At 43.3% G+C, this 25,859-nt stretch overlaps 1 protein-coding gene across 1 annotated transcript; it reads left to right on the forward strand.

The window, feature by feature from the left end:
- LOC306939548 (kinesin-like protein KIF2A) lies at positions 1–25,477 on the forward strand (the record flags this gene model as incomplete). The annotated part of the gene is given in 21 exon segments (XM_079524139.1): positions 1–161; positions 2,478–2,572; positions 3,841–3,963; positions 5,470–5,524; positions 5,853–5,978; positions 8,871–8,971; positions 9,763–9,858; positions 10,612–10,666; positions 11,314–11,476; positions 11,934–12,024; positions 12,560–12,625; positions 12,724–12,810; positions 13,207–13,349; positions 14,459–14,663; positions 17,205–17,315; positions 18,231–18,298; positions 19,326–19,424; positions 20,319–20,463; positions 22,409–22,510; positions 23,459–23,594; positions 25,386–25,477. Coding segments are annotated over 21 exon segments (2,223 nt in total). The 5' UTR covers positions 1–97.
- Between the last annotated feature and the right edge of the window lie 382 nt (positions 25,478–25,859).

The following is a 25,859-nucleotide window of genomic DNA, read 5'->3' on the forward strand; positions in this document are numbered from 1 at the left end:
TCCGCCCACCCTGAGATTTACCACTTTTTCTTTTTTCTTTTCTTTTTCATTTTTATTGCACGTATAAACGTGACGAGACATCAGTGTCCGACAGACCATGGCCGCTGCTATTTTTGGGAAAATCCTCACCGGCATCTATGTGGAGATCAAACGTAGCGATGGTGGGTATTATAATACCGATGGCTTCTCTCATCATCACCACCACCATGCACCATCATCATCCCGAATCCGATCATCCTGCTGCGGTGACTTGAGATGTTGAGAGGCGAGCTCATTGAAATCACTGCTGTCTGTCTGCCGCTATAGCTAGCAGCTGGGCTATAAACCACCCTCATTTACCATCATCACCCTCATCTTTGTTGCTTGGTCAGGACTCTCTAACAGACATATAGAATGGATGATCTATTCTAGGCTAGGCTATTAGCTACATCATTCGTTGAATGAAACCACAATTCAATTTCTGCATTGTTTGTTGCTTTCAGTCAAGTCAAGTCAAGGCACGGCGTGTCACAAATGTATCATTGCATTAAAGCTGCCTGTCAGCGTGCTCTCATCTCGGTTAATTGGTAGACATTTTGACTGATTGATGAATTTCATTAATTAGTCTACACACACTACACCAATGTGTGGGTTTATTATGTCAGCCGCCGATCGAGCGATAAGAAGCCAGATGTGTTCTGTTCTGAGTCTGACCAGACAGCATTTTGTGATGATACGTCTAATATTGAAATTTATACTGGAGGCAACCTTTCGCTTTCTGATGATGTATGCGAAATATGCATTTTAAATGTCATTGGGTGATGCCAAGCGTCCAATAAACAGGCGAGGTGCTGAAGTTATGCGACATAATTGATGGGTACCTGTACTGTGTGTAGTGTAGCCTACCACGCCCATTGTGCATCGCAGAATACCCATTGGCATTAAGGTTGGATCATCTTTATTTATTTGAAATATGTATAGGCCTAATAAGTGTTCAAACATATATATGGTCAGAGATTTGGCAGTTGATGTGTCATGATTTCAAGATAGAAGTAGCTATGTGTTTCTATAGTCAGTAGGCTATAGTGGTTCTCAAAGTCCGGTCCGTGGACCCCCAGCTGGTCCTTAATGGGGTTCCAGGGGGTCCCCAGCAAAATGACCTAATACAGGCTAGCATCGTAAATCAGTTCAACCACTTTAACCCTATATACTTCGGCTATGAAAATAGCCAATCCACAAGCTCACAACTCATTGTGATGCAATGCATTGTGAGCTTGTAGATTGTATGATTTTTTTAAACATTACAAATCTATTTTTAACAACACAAATCTGATCTCATGGCGTTCCCTCTGGCACATAATAATTTCAGATGGGGGTCCGTGGCAAAATACATTAACAATTTTGGGGTCCTTGACATTGCATGATCGTGTTTGAGAATCACTTCCATAGGCCTTGACCAAGGGTCATCGTCATGTTGACTTTTGGTGGACATTTGTCAAAATTACATTTAACCAGAAACACAGATAGTCCTGAATGACCATAACAGCTCTGTCACTCTGAGAGTGTACAAATGGAACCAAATGGACCTGTATAGGGTCTATTGCATCACCAGGCTTTCCACCTCGGAGGAAAGCCTGGTCTGTGTTCCAAAATCGCCGTGTGAACCGGTCTGGAGCGGATGGTAATTTACGTCATGTTGTAGTCAGATTTGTAGTCATCAGGCAGGAAACCACAAGGCGGAATAAGAAAGTACCCATCATAATACAGATTCTGCCTTGTGGTTTCCTGCCAGCTGACTACAAATCATTGACTACAACATGACGAAAGTTACCATCCGCTCCAGACCGGATCATAAACACAAAATGGAATGCTGCCCAGGCTACTAGTAGGCTAGCCTGGCCATGCAGCCACGGTGATTTCTGGTATAGAGGGGCGGGCCACCCGCCAGGATCACGGTGTTGGATCATATTGGTTCACCGATCTGAGCACCTGACGCCCCCCCTCTCCTCCCCTCCCTGGTAGAAAACAGCGGACAACACTGACGTCACCAAATTTCGAGTGACGCCCCTCTGCACTGTAGTTCACTCCCACTCCAGACTAGGAAATACGTCTCGTTTCCCCAGGCTTTTCTTTTTGAGTCGAATGCAAATGAAAATAAAAGCCTGGGTACCAAGGCTACCAATAGGCTAGTGGACTCATAATGTGCCATAGTGTCGTAGTAAATCAGTGTCATACATATCCTAAAGAAAACCTGGAGACTTGACATTGGGTATTATAATCAAAATAAGAACATTATGGTGTGTAAAAAATCGGCCACGGACAAGACCAAGTCTTGCCACAAACACATTTGTCCATGTACGTACATGTTGATGACCCCTGGCCTTGACTCATACATGGTAAAACACTGAATGGAGCCAACGTGTCGTGATATATTTACGTCACGTCACGTCTCTCTCTCTCTCTCTCTCACTCTCTCTCTCTCTCTCTCTCTCTCTCAGGACGAATACACCAAGCGATGGTCACGTCGTTGAACCCAGACAATGACAGCGTGACTGTGGAGTGGATCGAGAATGGAGACACCAAAGGGAAAGAAGTATGGCTGCCCAGTGCCCACCCATGCACACTGCTCGTCCGCCTGTAACTGTCTCAGAGCACTGGATCTCACCGGTCTGGATCGGGGGACCCCCAGGGGTCCTCGAGGGGGTTCCAGGGGGTCCCCAGCTCAATTGATTGATAGTGTGTCTGTGGAGTTTTACTGAGGATTGGAGTGCATAGATATATTATATATCGTTGCTGTCGGCCAGCTGTTTTGCTGTGTTTTTTTCTTAAAGGAACGCCCTACTGGCCTACTTGATCATACTACAGGCTATAGAGCGTCGCAGTCCCGCCTCCTACCCGGGACCAGGAAATGAAATCCAATGCATTATTCTCATAGACATTTCGTAAAGTATTTATTTAAAGACGGTTACGCCGCGGACAAAGCCAACTCGAGTCGTGACAACTCATGACAACACAAACAATATTTTGGACCAAACAAATAATTAGAAAGAAGAAAAAAACGGCAGGTTACAACACTTTTTTTGTTGTTTTTCTTCTTTCTAATTATTTGTTTGGTCCAAAATATTGTTTGTGTTGTCATGAGTTGTCACGACTCGAGTTGGCTTTGTCCGCGGCGTAACCGTCTTTAAATAAATACTTTACGAAATGTCTATGAGAATAATGCATTGGATTTCATTTCCTGGGCCCGGGTAGGAGGCGGGACTGCGACACTCTATACAGCATCACACAAAAGTATTAAAAATAGTAGATCTACAAGCTTGAAACGTGGCACGAAGCGTTTTGAGCTTGTAGTTCTGCTATTTTAGCTATTTTTAAATTTGAATCCTGAAAAGTACAGTTTTGGACATATGAGGTTAAAGCAGTGGTTATCAACTGCTGGTCCAGCTGCTAAATGATGGAGAGTTGGTAACCAAATGGCCCCTTATAGATATTGAACTGTTGAGAGCGTGAAATGAAACCAAATGGTTTCATTTTATGCAAATATATTAATTTAGTCCTTCAAGAGTGTCGTGAACATGTAGCCAATCTACAAGCTCACAACAACATTTTGGGAGCCTATAGAACGCCTATATTCACAATTCAGGAAAGAAGTGAAAGTGGTTGTTTCTGTATTTTTTTTGTAAATGTTTAACTAATGAAAAGTATTAACAAGCGTGTGACCACATGATTACTACAATGGATCCATTGGAATGCCGGTTATTTCTATTTTTCACCATTTCCAGAATATTAACTGTTTTGAACATGCTCGTTTTGCAACCGACAGTGACGATTATGTTTCTTTCCCGTGGCTGCCCCATGCAGATTGACCTGGAGAGCGTGTTCGCTCTGAATACAGACGTGGCTCCTGAAGAGGAGATAACCTTGAGTCCTGAGACCCCCCCTCCGCCCTCCACTGCAGCTGCCAAGGTCATCAAGACCCCCAAGGTCTGCTTTACTCGGTTAACCCTCATTATTGCCAAAAACATTTTCAAAAATTGTCGTTTTTTCCCCCAAAAAATTGCCAATCTATCTCTGACAACGTGGCACGATATCCATCGTGTTGTGAGCTTGTAGATTGGATATATATATTTGCTCTTGTATGACAGAGTATATAGGGCTTAAAGGGAAACTTCACCCTTTTTGCAAAATAAATATGTTATTGACATTTAGAAAATATTTAGAACACTTTCCTGGGGGTCTTTATGTGTGTAATTTGTGGTTTTAGATAATTTAGCAGTGAGCCCAGTGTCTCTGATGTCATGGACACTGGGCTCACTTACTTCCTGGACTACATCAAGGTTAATTAAATAAGGTTAGGAAGCGAAGATCGTACAGTGGACTCCATGTTGCTCCCTGGAAGGAAAGAAACATGCGCAATGGGCTATATGCAGCCAACACTTCCGCATTCAGCTTCCTTGGTCTCAACTGCGCATGTTTCTTTCCTTCCAGTGAGAAACATGGAGTCCACCGTACGGTCTTCGCTTCCTAACCTTATTTAATTAACCTTGGACTACATGTTGTCTCATAAGACAGCCCTCCCCCTATCCACAAGGAGGAGCAGTGCACCAAAGCATTATGGGAATTGTAGTCCAGGAAGGAAAGACCCCCAGGAAAGTGTTCTAAATCTTCTAAATGTTAACATATTTCTTTGTGTGCAAAAAGGGTGAAGTGTCCCTTTAAGTGGTTCAAAAGTCATGCCAAGTCCATACATCACTTTAACGATCTCCTTTTAACAATACTGTTGAATTTCACTTGATATTGTATATCAAATATTGCAACGTGTTGGGAGCTTGTAGATTGGCTATTTTTGCGGCTATTTTTGCGGCTATTTTTGCCAAATGTTTGTGTATTTGTTCACCCATTTTTGCAGAATGTTCACCAATTATGACATGCCTAGAGAGGGATGCTAGGGTTCATGTGGTTAAAAACTATGAGAATTGCTGGTTTATTTGCATGATGGACACAGCATGACAGTTAACATGACAGTTAACATGTTAAAACATTTACTACAATGTTCGTAGTATATTCATTACAATCATTCAGGAACTCAAATGCGCAGGCATTTGAGTTCCAGAATGATTTTAATATATGGCCGGCGGGGGAGGTTCTGTAGCTTGGCTCTGCTGGCTGGGTCGGGCACGAGTCGTTCCCACTGTTGTTTTTTTTTAAAGAAATGAAGGGGTCTGATAAAGCAAAGAACCCATTTTGGATTGAGGCCGATTCTAAAACGCCTTCTAAAACGCATTTCTTTTGCTACATTCTGTACATAGCAACAACTACCCGAAAAGGGGTTCCCGTCTTGAAAGGTATAGTCACAAAAAGGGGTTTGCATCCTTAATGTGTAATGAGATATAAACCTTGTTGTGGACTAAGAAACTTGAAATCTCCTGAGTAATGTTTAACAATATTTGTTACAGGGACTAATCATGTTTCTTTATTAATTCATTCCAGACCCGAAGAACAATCGTACCACCTAAGACTGAGAACCCTGTACGAGAGAATAGAGGTATGCATATTGCATCATTCAAATACCTAGACGTCTAGAAGTAGACATCCAATTACTCCCTCCCATTAGGTGCCAAAGGACACCCATATGATTATTACGTTGATATGGCAAGATATCACAGATATCTCTTGGACAGAAGGAGGACACAGAGAATATATTAATACAAGATAAACTTGTTAATTTTAAATACATTCACAGGATATACCGTATTATGCACCTACAAGAATCTACCAATGGAAAAAAAGTTTTACAAAAGTCTCTGATTTGTCAACAACGTATCAACCATAACATTATTATTATCATTGCTATTATATTGTGTCATACCCAGCTGCATCAGTGGGAACAACTCGGGCCCGACCCAGCCAGCAGAGCCAAGCTACAGAACCTCCCCCGCCAGCCATAGCACCAGCAGCACAGCCTACCCAGCAACAGACCCTGCTGCAACAGCAAAATGGTAACGCACGCACGCACGCACGCACGCACGCACGCACGCACGCACGCACACACAGTTGTATTGGAAACAATGCTGCTAATCATTTGTCTAGAGGAAGAGTGGATAGATTGGTCATTATTACTGCTGCTTTTTTTTTTTTTTTTTTTCTGCCTTTATTGATAGGTTGAAAGTAGACTGACTGGAAATGGGGTGAGAGATGGGGGGGGAAGACACGTGGCAAAGGCCGTCGGGATCGGGAGTCGAACCCACGGCACGCCGTCAGGCTGGCTCAGCAGCCTAGGTTCCCAGACGGTTGAGCTAACCATCTGGGCCATTAATTACTGCTGCTTTTTGATTTGCTATTTGACTGGCAGCATGTCAAATTCACACTCCCTATTTGAAACCATTCACACGGATGACCTGCATTGAAGCAATATTGCACATTATGTTTTATTATATTGTTTTAATAATTAAAGGCTAAAGAAAGGATAAAGCATATTTGTGCACTCACAAAAAACCTGCTCTTAAAAGAACATTAACAAAGGCTTTTCACACATACCGCTGGTAGATGTTGTTGGTAGTAACTTAAGCAACATAATGAATGATTATCAGCTAATCTTTTTTTTTTTTTTTTTGCTTTTTATCCATATGTTTATTAGAATGTGTGTGGGCATTTCTTTCAATGCTCCACGAGGCTGAACGCCCAGGTTGCAAATCATAGGATTATGGTAAAGCCAAAGTAAGACCAAACAGTGTTTAAGGGCATTATCTCCCTGTGATTCTGCAGATGCCAGTGGTTCTCAAGGCCGAACACGTCTGACATTTCTTTTAAGTATACGTTTTTTTTTTTTTTAAAACAATATATTTATTGACATTCTTTTTCATTTATAAAAAACATTTTATCAGCTAATTCTGTTAGAAAACAGAAATGACTCATTATGCATTGTGTTTCAAGTGAACGTCTAAGCCTGTCTTTTATCACTCAGCTCAGTAGTTGCCAATCTAATGTTGCTGTGTACAATTCTGTGACCCTCGGGGCCGGTTCATTCATCACAGTGCATCTTGCACTGATGTGATGCTATCATGTTGACAGAAGCAGCTGTCCACAGACATGTAAACACTGCGTGCACGCACGCACGCACACGCACACGCACACACACACACACACACACACACACACACACACACACACACACACACACACACACACAGTACCAGCCACACTGTGGTGTGGCGCCTAGTAACAATGCTGCTACTACTTTGAGACTGGAACAAAGGCAGAGACACATCACGAGAAACAGGGCTGTCACGATTATGAAAGTTTAGATGGCGATGAATTGTCACACAAACAATTGCGATTAACGATTTAATTGTGTATTTCACGAATTCCACGGGTGTCCAGAGAACATTGATTGGCTAGAAGCAAATCTTTTTTTCCCCCCTTCTTTCTCGTCTTGATGGGTGCAGTACTTAGTTTAGACAGTTTTTGGTTTAGACTAGTCATTGGTTGAAAAAAGTTCACTTTTAGACCAGTTATAACCCGGTTTTAGACAGACGTTTAATAGCTGACTATGGCTCAGTGGAAGGCTCTATGTACAGCAGCCATATTGGAATAGTGAGCCTCTTCCTTACTTCCTTCACAGGTCTTAATAATTATACTAATAGGCTCTATGCTCAGCAGCCATATTGGAATGAAATTAGGTCTCTTCCTTACTTCATTCATAGGCATTAAGAATAATACTAATGAAGGCTCTCTTCCATTCTAGTCGAACATAGTCAGTGTGCTGATCCATATTGGCTCACTGGAAACAGATCTGCTACACCAGTGGGTCTCAAAGTGTGGTCCAGTTACTTTCATAGTTCCTTGAGGAACCTTTACAGGTGTGCACAGAGCCTTCATTAGAAACTGCTAATGATGTGCAAGCTGCGCACATATGCTATTTTTGAATAGCCAAAAATCTAAAATGACAGAGGCTTTCCCAGTTTTAATGGGTTAAGACATTCTTGAAGAAAAGTCTGGCCTGTAATCTTTGGATTCAAGAGGATTTATTTGTCATGTAAAAGTACAAGCTGTGAAATGTGTGAGTGGTCATGCTCCACAGACTGCGCTATAGCAGTAAGAATATAATAACTGAATATAAAAATAGAGAAAAGATAGTGAGTGTAAACTCTTTTAGCAGCAAGGGGTGTTCTGGGTTTGTCTGTGAGGAAAAGCAAAGTTGATCTGTGGTCATATTCCCCCTGTGTAAAGACATGTGGCGGAGTGTACTAGCACAGACACGACTCACGAGTGATGTCACTTTCTCCACCACAGCTGTGTGTGTGTGTGTGTGTGTGTGTGTGTGTGTGTGTGTGTGTGTGTGTGTGTGTGTGTGTGTGTGCGCGCTGTGAATTTCCTGAAAGGCTCTTTGACAGTGTCTCCCTGGCTTGGCGTTCAAAAGTCCATTCATAGTAGAGTGCTGCTTGTCCCAGTATTCTAATAAAGATGCCGGGATTACTATGGACGCTTTTGTTTTTTAATCCCGAGACTCCAGACACAACATTTGAAATGTCCCCAATCTTCTAAACCGTATATATATTATTATTATTATTATTATTATTATGTTTTAATCACAGCCCAATTTGGCTGTTTGCGGCCCACCCATCTGACCACTTAACACGGCAGCCATTGGGCCTCGATCCCTCTCTCCACCTCTCCTGTCTCTCTCTCTCCTCCTCCTCCTCCTCCATTCTCAGAGTGGTTTAGGGATAAGGGTGTTTTGCCAATTATTTTGGGGGCCCGCAAATCGCTGTTCTAAAAGAAAAATGGTGACGCTATTGCTTGTTTTAGTCACTGAGCTCAAAGTGATGTCATCTCTTAATGGTTGTGTGTTTTTGCGCCCCCTCCCCCCCCCCCCCCCCCAATCTCTCCAGCACGGAGGAAATCCAACTGCGTGAAGGAGGTGGAGAAGCTGCAGGAGAAACGAGAGAAGAGACGCCTTCAACAGCAGGAGCTCAGAGAGAAAAAGGCATCGGTGTGTGTGTGTGTGTGTGTGTGTGTGCGTGCGTGCGTGCGTGCGTGCGTGCGTGCGTGCGTGCGTGCGTGCGTGCGTGCGTCTACTATACATACAAGTGTTCACGTGCAACAGGAGTTGCCATTTTCGGCTCAAGAGCTACATCTTCATAGAGTAGATATATAGGAGTAGGCAACCTTTAGGCCAACATTGGCACATGGGGAGGGTGATCACTGGAATGCTGGCATAAGTATGAGAGAAAGGATTTTTCTTTTACAATAAAATATACATTGTTCGTGATTCTGACAACACATTCGGCCAATGTTTCTTCACGGAAAGCTTTGCATTGTTTCACTTGTCAGCATTTTGCAGAAATAAACAGAGGACACACTATTGATCTCCTGACATCATATCTATAGGAATTTAGGATGAAAATCAATGATGTTTCCAATTAAGACTATTTGCATTTTGAACAGCAATATGTTTGGCTGTACCCGTTCGAATATATGCCACCACGATGCCGGCACTGTTTCACCTGTGTTTTGTTGGAAGTTATATCGAGTGACGTTCGAACATTGCAAACGTGTTGCTGCAGCTGACGTAAGGTAACAGAATTCGATAGGCAACCAAGTGTGGTGTAACGCGATATACCCGGATGTGATAGTCAGCGCGACACAGCCGGTTGACCCGGATGTTATAGGACAGACAGACTTTTGCTTAGTTAGAATAGGTTTACTTACAGTACATGTACAGTACATGTACAGTACATGTATGATAGACTGAACCAATGTTGTTTTATCTTGTCATTCAAGGAGGTGGACGTCACTGTACCAAACTATGAAATCATGTGCATGATCAGAGACTTCAGAGCCAACCTGGACTACAGACCCCTCACCACCGCAGACATGGTAGTATGTCTGCTCCACTACTCATTAAGCCGGCTGTATACATTGCGGAGTGGTGTCCCCTCAGTGCCTCCCCAGTACCTCCCCAATGTCTGCCCAGGGCCTCCCTAGTGACTCCCCAGTGCCTCCCCAGTGTCTCCCCAGTGCCCAGTGTCCCCCCAGTGCCTCCCCAGTGTCCCCCCGGGGCCGGGGCGCCACGGAAATTCCCGCCTGGGGCGCCAGATTGCTCAGGACCGGCCCTGGTGCTCCATGTTCTGTAACCAGAGGTTGTTGCAACAGATTCGGCATAAATGAGAGTGCATAAAGCAACAGCAACAAAAAGCAACCTAACAGAATTTGAGGTGCTATAGATTTGTTATTGATGACTCTGCGCCTCTAACAAGGACATCAGTTTGTTCTTTGGAGAAATTATATTTCAGAGGGATTCTCTTTTTCTTCCATTCCGTTCCACAGTGAAAATTACCAGTTTGCTTTATTTTTGTGCCCTCCCCCCACCCCCCCCCCCGGGAGGGTTGGGGGAGAGGAGTGCTTGTTTTTGTTACCTCCAAAAAATCACTTGACCCAAGAGCCCCAAGGCCACGCTGGTAGCGAGACCTTGATGCTCATGAGGTGCACCCGAGCGAGCGCATGGGTTTGCACCAGATGCCTCACAAATGTATGAATCATATTAACCCATTTTTACAACACTAACTAGAAAGCATTTTTAAAGCATTTTCTTCAGTTCTGCAAATTAAGAAATATCTTTTGATGTTTCAGATAGAGGAACATAGGATATGTGTATGTGTACGATCACGGCCTCTCAATAAAAAAGGTAAGCTGTATTAACGATTATGTATTTTTGTTGCTGACATTTTAGATTAATTGATGCTTAATCACAATTAGAATTCAGGCATTTTTACAGTAGCAGACACTATCCACATCTAAATCATTTGCATGAACATTTTTCAAACAATAGGGCCAGGGACCATGGGATAAGTTTGCTGTGACAAAAAAGATAAGAGTATTATCCTATAAGAGTATTAGGCTATGACAGTATGACTGGCTGCATCACTGCCTGGCACAGAAGATGCTCAAAGCTCACTTTAGGCATATAAAAATCCTTGAATATAGAAAATATATAAAACCCTTGAAGCAGTACGATCAAGTGAATAGCAATCCTAGCATCTGAACCGCAATCAAAAGGAAGTGTAGGCATAGAAATACTAAAGGTGACATAGACAGACAGATCCTGTCCTATTCGGCTTGCCTCTGAGGAGACATGCCTTGTCTTCTGTGTATTTCTCTGTGAAATGTTGACACCACAAAATAATGACACCAAATGCGTCGTTTATTACACAGAAGACAGAGGGTATTGTTTTGATTCCCCACATCAGAACAAAGTTTCACTTCCAAACTGTTTTCTGCACATTACCGCACTGCTTTAATATTGGTCTCTCTTTGTGTTTCTGACACTGACAGAGTTGACCATGAAGGACCTGGATGTGATCACCATTCCCAGTAAGGACGTGGTGATGGTCCATGAGCCGAAGCAGAAGGTTGACCTGACCCGATACCTGGAGAACCAAACCTTTCGCTTCGACTACACCTTTGACGACAGCGCTAACAATGAAATGGTCTACAGGTATGATTATACCTCTGGCAGATCATTCTGCCAATATAATGTAAAACAGAAACCACCTGAAATTAAAACATTCAATTTCAGAGATCTTTCGCTGTGCGATGTTGCAATGAGGAGATATTTTTGGAATAACAATTTCAAATCAACTATTGATTAGTTGACTAGTGACTCTTAACCGGCCACGTAGTTGGAATTATGGGCAGTCCCCTTGAAGATATCTCACCAATATTTGGAATGATATCATGGCAAGATAACTACATGAAGATTGTGAAGTGCAATCAAGATAATGCATGTTGTTTCTTTCATAACTATCACCTAGCAAAAGAACTATCAAAGACTTAAAAATGACTTCTTTCTCCTTTGTGAGAATAATGCATGAATCACACATACCTTCTTTGTATTAGTATTAGCTGGAAAATAAACACATACAGCAATAGTTATTGTGTTCACTTTATTTCAGATTCACTGCCAGGCCACTAGTTGAGACCATTTTTGAGAGGGGGATGGCAACATGCTTTGCATATGGGCAAACCGGAAGTGGAAAAACACATGTGAGTCTTTTGTTAAATATGACATAGTATACATAGTCATACATTGTTGAAGACAATGCAGATAGCAACTCATATCTCACCTTCCTGACAGCTTTTTTTGAGGGGCGCTAGCAGCACAGTACACCCCGTTGACTAGGAGGGTTCATACCATGCTGTAGATCAGGGGTTCTCAACGTTTTTGTCCGGGGACCCCCGGAAATGCTTTGGCAATGTCTCGGGACCCCCGCCCCGCCCCCTCCCGACCCCCAATATAAATTGACTGCTACAATAACCTTAAACCATTTTGGGCGGGAACCCCTTTTGGTGTTTTAAGCATTGTTATAATTTAGCTATTGAAAAATCGTGAAAATAAAATTAAAAAAAATCTATTTTTTTTCTTTTTTTGGAAAATAATTTGGGGACCCCCTAAAATATTTTGGCGACCCCCCGAGGGGTCGCGACCCACGGGTTGAGAACCCCTGAGGGTTGAGAACCCCTGCTGTAGATAACAGCGTCTGCTGAATGCCTAAATGATAAATTATGAATCTTATTTCAGACAATGGGAGGAGACTTCTCAGGAAAGAACCAGGACTGTGCTAAGGGGATTTATGCATTGGTTGGTTAGTACCACTTCTACCATAAACAGATATGTTATTTGTCTTTTTAATCTATAAATAAACTGTATGTTATTGAATGTATTTATATCTGTGTTCAGCCAGGGATGTCTTTCTCATGTTAAAGAAGCCAAACTACAAGAAGTTAGACCTCCAGGTCTTAGTTTCATTTTTTGAAATCTACAGCGGGAAGGCAAGTGTCTGAATGTGTGTTAATAATACATTTTGTCCAAATAGAATATAGATCATTAAGTGTATTGTAATGCAGGTGTTTGACTTTGACCTGCTAAGTGTTTCATTGTATTGCAGATGTTTGACCTGCTAAGTGTTTAATTGTATTGCAGATGTTTGACCTGCTAAGTGTTTCATTGTATTGCAGATGTTTGACCTGCTAAGTGTTTCATTGCATTGCAGATGTTTGACCTGCTAAGCGTTTCAATGTATTGCAGATGTTTGACCTGCTAAGTGTTTCATTGCATTGCAGATGTTTGACCTGCTAAGCGTTTCAATGTATTGCAGGTGTTTGACCTGCTAAGTGTTTCATTGTATTGCAGGTGTTCGACCTGCTAAGTGTTTCATTGTATTGCAGGTGTTCGACCTGCTGAACCGTAAGTCCAAGCTGAGGGTGCTGGAGGACGGAAAGCAGCAGGTGCAGGTGGTGGGTCTGCAGGAGAAGGATGTCAAATGCACAGAGGACGTCCTCAAACTCATCGAAGTGGGAAACAGCTGCAGGTATGGGCTGTCACCATTACAAATTTAAGTCGGCGATTAATTGTCACACAAATAATTGCGATTAACGATTTAGTTTTGTTTTTTGCATTGAACATTGGAACGTTACAATTTGTATTTCTGTTTGCCTTTTAGGCTTCGTAATCAGAAATTGCACAGGGCAGACATGACACATAACTTAAATATACAAAGAAATCACTGACACATTTAATCATTTTCAATATTTTTTCTTTCCAAAAACTGTACAAAATAGCAGAAAGTTAATCTACAAGCACCTGCTATTTCTGCTATTTTTGATGATTTGTTCATGGACATTCTTCAACATGGAAACGATTGACAAAAATAATTGCAATTAGGCAATTATGTAATAATTGTGACAGGGCTAGCTGCAGGTATTATTATTTTTTAGTCTTGTTGCGTTGCACTGGCAGATGCAAAAGACACAAAGATGAAAAGCTACACAGCGTATTTGTAGCTTTGCATCTTTGTAGCTGAAGTTGAAACAAGCTCAACTTTTTTGTAGCTTTTGCAGCAGCTACAAATGTTGCTGGCTTCCATTGAAAATGAATGGTAGACTGTATGTTTGCATCTGCCCGTGTGAACGCAGCATATAAGGGCTAACTATAAAAATCACACCTGTGTGAAGTGAGGGGCGCTCTTATCATCATACATCACATTCCGTGCTCAGCCAATCAGATCATCACATTCCATGCTCAGCCAATCAGATCATCACATTCCGTGCTCAGCCAATCAGATCATCACATTCCGTGCTCATATTCACAAAGACACAACGCTGTGCATAGGAGGGGCTAAAAAAGAAAAGTAAAAGAAAGTGGTTTGTTGCCGTAATGTAAGAAATCACACTTGTGTGAAGTGAAGATGCTCTTATCATCATACATCACATTCCGTGCTCATACATATACACACAAAGCTGTGCATAGGAGGGGCTGGCGCCCCCCAAAACTACATTTTCACTGTGCTGCCTTCGAGGAAAGTGTGGCTGAATATTGGTCAGACATGTATACAGCACAATGATCATCACTCAACCAGTTTACTTGTTTATTTTGTGTTTCCTCTCTCTCCCCCTCTCTCCCTCCCCGCTCCGCTCCCAGGACATCAGGCCAGACGTCGGCCAACGCCCACTCCTCGCGGAGCCACGCTGTGTTTCAGCTCATCCTGCGGCGGCGGGGCAAAATGCACGGCAAGTTCTCCCTCATCGACCTGGCGGGCAACGAGAGAGGGGCGGACACGTCCAGCGCCGACCGCCAGACTCGCCTGGAAGGCGCCGAGATCAACAAGAGCTTACTGGCCCTCAAGGTCGGTCTGCGGCGCTTCGCTGCCTCGCATTCGTCCACTTTTTATTTAGGCTTTTTTAAAAACCCATTAAAGAGACCAGATTCTACAAAATGTCTAGGGTTTTCTGAAAAAAACCTATGTTTCTATATCAGCGGTTCTTATTGCAACTATTTCAAGGACCCCCAGAATTATCTGTATTTCGTCGCGGACCCCAGTCTGAAAATCAGTTCCAGGGATGCAAGTATTTGAGTTAAAAACATTCGCTGTGAAAGAATATTCAAAGATTTGCTCATGGTGCAAATAGCTAAAGTTTAAAATAATGGTTTAAAGTGGTTAAAAGCTAAGGTGACACCGATGCGTTCCAGGTCTCAATGGGTTAAGTCATTTTTGTAATCGCTTAAACCGTATAAACTTAGTTTTGACTGTCACGTCTCAGAGGGCAGCAGGTGAACTTGTCCCTTCAGGTCTCCAATGTGCTGTTGCAGCTTCCCTTATGACCTTGTCTTACACGCCAAAAGGGCGCGTAAATTACGTTAAGTAGTTGTTGTCACACCTTTGAGACGGAGCTCCTCGCGCACTCTGGACAAGTACTCTGGGTCTGGATATCCGTAGCGCTGTGGACCGCCGGACAGGTTGGTCTTGTGGTGAATGTCGTTCCAGATGATGGAGTTGTTGCGGCCCGTGGTGGCAGACTGTCCGACGGTGAAGACGAGGCGCCTCTCGAATGCTTTCCTCAGCAGCTTCAGGACCTCCTCACCCTCCTTGCTGGCCGGCAGATAGGCCGTTCGCGACGTGCTGCCGTACATTACTCCGGGGTTAGGGTGCTCGGACCCTTGTATTCCTGCGGGGAAGTGGTAGTGAATAACAATGGTTTTGCATTGGTCAAAGCCGAGTAAACGCCCTGTGTTGCGTGTCACTCTCATGGTCCCTTCCGGCTGTGTTCCGGTGTAAATTCCATAGAAGGTCTTGCATATGGGACAAGCGGGCATGTATTTGAAACAGGCGTCGATGCACCCGGTGCAGAAAGAGTGACGGCATTCCAAAGTCTTCCTGTCTTGAACGGCGTGAAGGCATATGGCGCAGGCCTCATCGCACTGTCTATTCTCCGTTCCTGTAGCACTCTTACTCGCGGCGTTTCCCATTTCCTCTGTGTCCGTTGGGTCGGGCAGCGATGGTCCTGACAGACCTCCTGTTCGGTTAGTCAGTTTCCTGCGTTTCCGATACATGGGCGAAGAAGTTCCATCTGAGCTGTGAATGTAGCTGCTTATACCCCTCTGAGGGGTGTGGAGGCATGTGGCGCAGGCCTCGTCGCACTGACTATTCTCCGTTCCTGTAGCGCTCCTGTTCATGGACAGACCAGACAGACCTCCTGACTGGAGAGTCGGTCTCCTGCGTTTCCGATACATGGGTGACGAAGTTGCACCTGAGCTGTGAATGTAGCTGCTTATATCCCTCTGATGGCACTTGCTCTCGTCATCACGATGAGGTCATGATGACTCTGTCATGGTGTTTCACCATTCGGTCAGTCATGCCCATAAATATGGGCATGACTGACCGAATGGTGAAACATCAAATACACACCTGGATGATCCCTGATGTCCTATGCCCATTAATGGGCATGCCCCCTTTTGTGCCCATAATATACGGAGCTGACTGATTTGTTTGCGTCCAATGACATGAGGACACATTGAGGTTGGACAACAAACTCCATATTTGGGCATAGCTGCATTGGGATCTCCTTTGTGGTTATGGCTGAGTCATAGTGTCATGATGACGTGGTCCCATTAGACATAGATAATGATCAAATGTTTTTGAGGGGTGTCAGCCCCTCCTATGCCCAGTTTTGTGTGTCTGTGTGTATACCACGGAAATGATTTGATTGGCTGCGCATGGAATGTGATGTATGATGATGATGTATGATGTATGTATTGATAAGAGAACCAATCACTTCACACAAGTGTGGTTTTTTAAATTCCAAATAAGACAAAGATATAAGTGATTTGTTGAGGCTTCACAGACTTTGTCTTCATTTGTTCTTAAAGTGAGTTGACAGTCCCAGTGTCATCGGTCCGCGTACCGGTGGTTGGGAACAGTATAGTACAGTATAGTCATGGTTTACACACAGGTTTCTTTCTGTATTATCTGGACACTACAAATTCTGTTCCCTTTCCAAACTCCCGTTTCCAGTGAATCAATAACTGTTATCTGTAGAAGCAGATCTGTGTGGCAGCAAAGCATCCGGGACAACGCTCCACACGTCCCACTCTTCTCCCTTCTGGCTCCCAAACTATAGAGTGACTATAGAACCCCATTGCCATTAGAACTGCAGACTCACTCCCAATCTGCGCCGTAGTCTGAAGACTCACCTCTTCAGACTCCACCTAGCACTGGCCATAGCCTCGACGACCTTGCGGGGCTATGCAATGGCTAAAATATGTAATTTAGATAGCATGTTATATAGACATATGCCAGGCCATTATTGACCATTCTATAGCATTCTATGGTCTGCTAAATGCCTACATTGTAATTGTAATTGTTAAAAATAGCGACTGTGTCCCGCAGGAGTGCATCCGGGCGTTGGGGCGAAACAAACCCCACACTCCGTTCAGAGCCAGCAAACTGACCCAGGTGCTGAGGGATTCCTTCATCGGAGAGAACTCCAGAACATGCATGGTAATGGCACTCTTTTAACGCACTCACATTTTTACTACATCGCTAAATGTCGTTTTCTCAACGTGACTGGACGATTCTCGTGATAAAAATAAACGCTTACAATAATCATATCGCAGAAATGTTTATTTATCGTGAAATTGTCCTGTCATACACTAGGATGAATTGGCTTTAGTTTAGCTGCAAATTCAGTACCACTTAACCCCTTAAACCCCAGGGGGGTCCAGGAGGGAAAATCAAAAATATCGGAGTTGAGACTCCGATACTCTCTAAGACCTTGACCAGCCCCATTTACCCGCTGAGAGCTGTTCATGAGGTGGGCAGCCTCTGCCCCCGTCGGCGGGGGATTGGGGCTCAAGAGGTTTAAACTCTATGCTTGATAAAACGGGCCTGTGAGAAGCACATTTGGTACGCTCTTATTTCACCCTACACACATCGATTTGCAATAAACAGCAGAACGTTCCCCCCTGCTGGGGGGTTCAAGTGGTTACACAAAAGTGGCATTTACGTTTTAAATAGTTATCCAGGATCATAAGTTGTTAATTCTGGCTAAAATAATTGCGATTAACAATAGAATCGCAATTATTTTTGCCAGGATAATCGTGACATGACACACAGCTGTTGTTGTATGATAATGGGGGAGGGGTTAGCTGAAGGCTCATGGTGCGTTCACACAGGCAGATGAAACGATGCAAAGACTACTTTGCAACGTCATGTCGCTGGCTTTCTGTTATGATGGTGTATTTCGATTGAGCCTTTTGACTCAAAGACTTTCAGCTTTTTGGATTATTATAACCACACCTGAGGGTCTATTAGAGTAATGTCAACTCCACATACAAAACAGCAAAAGTATAAAAATCACGGCACTCCATCTTCAATAGACAGCGAAGTAACTACTGTATGATATTATCCCCACAGATTGCTACTATCTCTCCAGGGATGGCGTCTTGTGAAAACACATTAAATACACTGAGATATGCCAACAGGTACGTCATCCACGGAGCACTTGAGAATGGGCAGAAACGTGATAATTTGTCATTTACCAAAAAGAAAAAAAAGATATTCTATCCCAGCAAGCCAAATGACGTCATGATGATGTTATGATGACGTCCTCTGGTGACGTTCAGGATGTTCAGGACCAGGCCAGATCACTGCCTATTATGGGGATGATCTTTACGTCATTTCCAGCATGTTTTCACCAGTTGAAATCTTATTCTGGGCCAGATCTGACCAGTTGTGATATGATTTAAGTTGATCTGGCCTCGATCAGACTCTGTTGGTTAAAATCAGGTGAAATCCGGGGCCAGATCTGACTGGTCTTGGTTTTTATCTTGATCTGGCCCCAATGGAGACGTCACTAATAAGTCCAGGTCCTGACCATGCTTGCTGGGATATCGAAGCCACATTTTAGTAATTGGGGTTTCTACTCACAAAAAGTACTTTCTCTAGCTAATCTGAACGATCTCTGAATGATCAGTCATTCATTGATTGATCGATTGAATACTAATGAGTCAAACATATAATCAGCACGTGCTACAGTCAAACATTTAAGGCTAAAAGGATAACACAAAAAAAGTCCCGGGGACTTATTTTCTATTGTCTCCATTGTTTCCATTCAGATCTCTCTGAATGGCTCTGTTAATACGGAACTTTTGCCAACAATTATTTTGGATATATTTGACCACATACTACATCATGATTTTGTAAATGTAACCCTAATGCACATATAATATTTGTGTCCTTATATGCATCTCCTTTGTGTGGACATAAATAAATGGTTAAAATGTGTGTGTGTGTGTGTGTGTGTGTGTGTGTGTGTGTGTGTGTGTGTGTGTGTGTGTGTGTGTGTGTGTGTGTGTGTGTGTGTGTGTGTGTGTGTGTGTGTGTGTGTGTGTGTGTGTGTGTGTGTGTGTGCGTGCGTGCGTGCGTGCGTGCGTGCGTGCGTGCGTGCGTGCGTGCGTGCGTGCGTGCGTGCGTGCGTGCGTGCGTGCGTGCGTGCGTGCGTGCGTGCAGGGTGAAGGAGTTTGGGATCAGTCCCTCGGACATTCCCTTCGTGCAGAGCGGTGGAGGGGGACGCTCGGACCTCTCCCCTACCTATGAGTACGACGACGAGTAGGTCTCCCCCCACAACACTGTTGATTTTGACAGCAAATGTTGATGTAGTTTTAGTCACAGACAGTCTTTTGAATAAAATTTCATTTAGTTTTAGTCATATTTTAGTCATCTGGATTGTCAGTCTAGTTTTAGTTGACTAAATATAAGATTTTAGTTGACTAAATGTACATTTTGTCGACAAAAAAATCGCAACCAAACATAAAGTTCATGGACATGGAGCTTTTTGTTCATGCCGATGCTCATGTTCCATGGGTTACTTCTCTTGCCATGCATAGAAGCCTATCTACGGTTGTTGTGCTTTGCATGGTGTTAATTGCTTAACCGCTTAAGTTGCATGCTTTGTCATATGACAGTGTCGCGCAGCAGAAATAACAGATCTGCTATTTTTCGCCACACTACACTGGAATGCCAAAATGATGTACCACATTAAACCTTGCAAGTCATTATAGGCTGATTTTTTTCAAATTAGTCAAAGATAGCCAAAGTATGAAATAGGGCTTTTTATCTGACATGCCGGAACTAGGGTAAAATAACATGTCCAAAATAACGAGGTGTTTATCCGATTCACCAGCAATAAGCTCTGTGCATAACTGTAGTATACCATGTTTGTAGATCGCCTTTTTTGTGTATATTGTATGTCGTGTAATAATAATCAAAATCTACAAAGTAACTAGTAAGTAAGTTTTCAAATAAATGTAGTGGAGTAAAAGTACAATATTTGGATTCGAGATGTAGTGGGGAAGAAGCAAAAGTATTGGCAATTGGACTCAAGTAAAGTAAAGCATATACCTCAAAATTGTACTTAAGTACAGTACTTAGTTACTTTACACCACCGGTTATCGTGCACACGCTGTACATGATTTTTCACTTTCAGTGCTTGGCTGTTTTCAGGGTGATGGAGCATATGGGGCCTGCACTGATGGAGTCCGGCCACCAGGGGGGGCACAACCTCAGCCAGCTGGAGGTGTTGGAGGCACAGTGGGGAGTGGGGAGCTCCCCCCAGAGGGACGACCTCAAACTGCTCTGTGAACAGAATGTAAGGCGCACGCGCACACACACACACACACACACACACACACACACACACACACACACACACACACACACACACACACACACACACACACACACACACACACACACACACACACACACACACACACACACACACACACACACACACACACACACACACACACACACACACACACACACACACACGTCTCAATAGAACAGCGGGGATACCAAATACAACCACCCCAATTGTATACATTATATTGTATTAACTACTCTACATACATACAGATTGCACATTATGTATAGATTTATTCGAAAAACTAAGTATAATAACACTTTCCACTCACCAAGTTAGAAGCTGTTACTTATCATCACCTTCTTAAGCTAATGGCCTAAGTCTTTTTTTAAGTGGTGCAACCACTTCAAGGAACAGCAATGTCTGTCCCTATGTATGTCTGTCTGTTTAGGGTACCAACAGGTGCAAAAGTGGCGCTGTTGAGCTAGAAACAGAGAGAGAGCTCGAGAGCGTTGCACTGTTGCCTGCTAATTACAATGTGGAGCGTGCGCCGTGTGTGCATGCGAGAGACAGAGAGGGAGGGAGAGAGAATACCACCCCATGAAGGCTTGAATTCATGGACATTTATTTGTTTTTGTTGCATTTCTAAGCCAATTATTTGATGACCGGCAGCAGAGTCAATGCAGACTCTTTGAGTCTCCTACTGGAGACATAAAACCAGTAAGACGCCTGAGGGCGAGAAGGGCGAGGTCGCTTCACGCTCGCTTCACGCACTGCCTCGTTGACGGCAGACTGCTGGGCGAGCGCTGGCGCTTTGGCATGGGGGGTCAGATCAACACTCTTACTTGTGAGAGAGAGTGTTGTCTGCTAATTCCATTTCTCAACCGTTTCGGACACGGGGTGGCTCGCTGGCACCCTGGGCGTGTTCCTGTGGGTCTGGAAGTTCTGTGTTCCCCCACACAGAGTTGCACCACTCAGTTCACACAAGTGTGATTTTTTTCATAAAAATTAAAAAAAACTGATTACTATATACCAATACTATATAACTATATATTTCTTAATCATTTCATTAAAAAAAACATTTATAACAATTTATGACTATGAGTTATGTAACATAAGAGGATTAAATAGGATTAAACCTGACTTGAGTCCTGACTCCTGACATGGCATTATTATTTTTTGCCTAAGTCACTAAACCATGTGACTTGGACGTCTGCTGTTCTCAGCCATTCTCTGCGTGCAACATCGCACGGCAATTAGGTTTGAGGGGCTACAGCTGTGCGATCAAGCAGCCGTGATCATAGGAAGCACTCCCTCTGCGACTGGAGGTGGACTGGTGGAGTTTGGGGTACAAATGCTTTGAGAATCGCTATTATTGTTTACACACAAGTTGACACAACATAAACCAAGGTATATATTTCAAGAGTGAGAGATCACAGTAAACAAACTAAATATCCACCCTAAACCTTCTTCTTCCACACTGGGAGGAAAACAGCATCTGAAAGTCTGATGGGATGCACTGGATACGTCAGTGCTGTGACCACTTACTTTTATTTTTTATCTTATGAGTGATCGGTTTCTTTTGTCTGGAAATGCCATTTTACTAAAAGGGGTGGGATCAGCATGATCCCTTTCAATTAGGACTTTGGTGATTTTAGCAGAGGTGGCCATGTGTCATGAAGAGCTGACTTGGGCCAAAAAAATATTTTTCCTCAAAAAATGACTTATGCCATCAGTTTAAGAAGGTGTCGTTATTATGACTGTAACTTTGAATTGCCATTTGGATGAATACGTGTATGTATTGTATACTATACTGCATGAACAGTATGACTGTAATGTACTGTATGTACAGTAGCATGACATATGTAAATCATGTTAATGAAAGCAAAACTGTTTAAAATAACAGATCTACAAGCTCACAAAGTATGTCTGTTGACTCTTTCCACAGGAGGAGGAGGTTTCTCCACAGCTGTTTAGCTTCCATGAAGCGGTCTCTCAGCTGGTAGAAATGGAAGACCAGGTTCTGGAGGACCACAGGGCTGTGTTCCAGGTACCCGAAATACTACATACTCAAATAAAACAGTAGAAAATGCTTCTGAACAGTGAACATATTTAGTTGAGTTTGTGGCTGCGCAGCCAATTCACTCTCTCAGGCAATATCTCAGTTAAAGGAGTAGTTCACCCAAAAATTACCTATTTTCTATCAATTACACAACCCATGGTTGCATTTCTAAGCCAATTATTTGATGACCGGCAGCAGACTCAATGCAGACTCTTTGAGTCTCCTACTGGAGACATAAAACCAGTAAGACGCCTGAGGGCTAGAAGGGCGAGGTCGCTTCACACTCGCTTCACGCATCGCCTCGTTGACGGCAGACTGCTGGGCGAACGCTGGCACTTTGGCATGGGGGGGGGGGCAGATCAACATGGATTTAATTAATTCTGTACTGGCCATAAGGAGCATGTCTTGAGTGTACAGGGTTTGATGAGGTCAGATCAACATATGGAATGTCAGGTCAGGTCAGCTCCATACAGTATATGGAGATCTAAGGGTGGTAGCGGGGACATTCTCTTGAGTGTACAGGGTTTGATGAGGGCCCAGGTAGGGCAGGGTCTTAATTTTCGGGCCTGTTGAGAACTCTAGTTTTGAATGGACAGGTGGGCCTGTTGAGAACTAGTTTTCGCCAGCTGCCGGGCGCGGCTGCACTAATAACTTTGGGGCAGGCTCGTCCACAGTTTGAAACAACAGGTATAATTTAATGTGTCAGTGATTTCTTTGTATATTTAAGTTATTTGATATCTGCCCTGTGGAATTTGTCTAAGCCTAAAAGGTAAACAGAAATACAAATTGTAACGTTCTAATATTCAATGCAAAAAAAAGAAAAACACAATTAAATCGTTAATCGCAATTACTTGTGTGACAATTAATCGTCAGCTTAAATTTGTAATTGTGACAGCCCTATAAGTGAAACACGCGGTGTGTTTGTTCTTTTTCCAGGAGTCGATTCGCTGGTTGGAGGATGAGAAGGTGCTTCTGGAAATGACAGAGGAAGTGGACTACGATGTTGAGACGTACGCTACCCAGCTGGAGCAAATCCTGGACCAGAAGATAGACATCCTTACAGAGCTTAGAGGTAAGGAAATCCTGGACCAGAAGATAGACATCCATTCCTTACAGAGCTTAGAGGTAAGGAGATCCTGGACCAGAAGATAGACATCCTTACAGAGCTTAGAGGTAAGGAGATCCTGGACCAGAAGATAAGACATCCTTACAGAGCTTAGAGGTAAGGAGATCCTGGACCAGAAGATAAGACATCCTTACGGAGCTTAGAGGTAAGGAGATCCTGGACCAGAGGATAGACATCCTTACAGAGCTTAGAGGTAAGGAGATCCTGGACCAGAAGATAGACATCCTTACAGAGCTTAGAGGTAAGGAGATCCTGGACCAGAAGATAAGACATCCTTACAGAGCTTAGAGGTAAGGAGATCCTGGACCAGAAGATATACATCCTTACAGAGCTTAGAGGTAAGGAGATCCTGGACCAGAAGATAGACATCCTTACGGAGCTTAGAGGTAAGGAGATCCTGGACCAGAAGATAAGACATCCTTACGGAGCTTAGAGGTAAGGAGATCCTGGACCAGAAGATAGACATCCTTACGGAGCTTAGAGGTAAGGAGATCCTGGACCAGAAGATAAGACATCCTTACGGAGCTTAGAGGTAAGGAGATCCTGGACCAGAAGATAGACATCCTTACGGAGCTTAGAGGTAAGGAGATCCTGGACCAGAAGATAAGACATCCTTACGGAGCTTAGAGGTAAGGAGATCCTGGACCAGAAGATAGACATCCTTACAGAGCTTAGAGGTAAGGAGATCCTGGACCAGAAGATAGACATCCTTACGGAGCTTAGAGGTAAGGAGATCCTGGACCAGAAGATAGACATCCTTACGGAGCTTAGAGGTAAGGAGATCCTGGACCAGAAGATAGACATCCTTACAGAGCTTAGAGGTAAGGAGATCCTGGACCAGAAGATAGACATCCTTACAGAGCTTAGAGGTAAGGAGATCCTGGACCAGAAGATAAGACATCCTTACAGAGCTTAGAGGTACCAGTGTTGATTTCGTCGACTAATACTATTGCAAAGAAATGTTCGTCGACTACCTTTTTGTCACTGACAAAAACGTAATGAAAACTAAGATATGACTAAAACTAAAACTAAGTATATTGACAATTTCATCAACAAATAAAAAACTAGACTAAAATGTTAGGAAGGGACTATAGTGGACAAGAGATCCAGTAAAAAAATTTACACGTGGTTGCATGCTGAAAATAGCAGATCTACAAGCTCACAAGTGATCTACAAGCGCACAAGCCTGATTTTTCAGCAAGTGTAAAATCAGTCATTACTTTTGTTTTGTTGTTGTTATATTATGCTATTTCTTTTTTCTTTTCTTTTTTTTCCTTTTCAGCTGTGTCTAGATAAAAGCTTTTAGGATACTGTGCATATGACAGATATTTCATCCTTCATTGGGTGTTGTAGCATTCAGTGATTTGGGTGATTTGGAAAAATACCCGGTCCACCCGGTAACAAGATGTGCACATGCACACGCTCTACAGTGGGGGAAGTACAACAGACCAACAGCATGTGCACCAAGGCCCGCCCCACTCGATCATGATTGGAGGAAGGCCCCTCTCATCCTGATTGGATGAAGGCTTTGCCACCCAAAGCCCAAACCGAAACTAGGGTTTTTTGACCCCAGGGGCTCACTGGGGACAGGGAGGAACTCCTTATATGGTCAGCACACTTTATAGTAGGGAGGATTATCCAAAAAACAAGAAAAAATAAGTGATATTTGAATTAAGTGAAATCACTGAATATACCTTTAAGGTGACGTAATGTGACATTCTCTCATTTATCTTTCAGATAAAGTGAAGTCTTTCCGGTCCACGCTTCAGGAAGAGGAGCAGGCGAGCAAACAGATACAGATTAACCCTAAGAGACCTCGTGCACTTTAGAAACACACACACACACACACACACACACACACACACACACACACACACACACACACACACACACACACACACACACACACACACACACACACACACACACACACACACACACACACACACACACACACACCTCCCCCCCTTGGAGAGACTGTATATGTTGTATAGCATTGCACAAACAAGAGTTTCCCATACAACAATGAAACATGCAAAATATGAATCGGTGAATGCCTGCCCTGACCATGATGGGAGAACCGCTTAGGACAGGAAATGTATTCATGCCAAGGACTTGAAAGATGACGATAATAACGACATGCCCAGAATAGAGTAGGGACACTACATTAGGTCAAAGAAAACTGGAAACTGGAAAAAATAAATAAAAGAA

The sequence above is a fragment of the Electrona antarctica genome, assembly GCF_951216825.1.
Source record: "Electrona antarctica genome assembly, chromosome: 16".
NCBI lineage: Eukaryota > Metazoa > Chordata > Actinopteri > Myctophiformes > Myctophidae > Electrona > Electrona antarctica.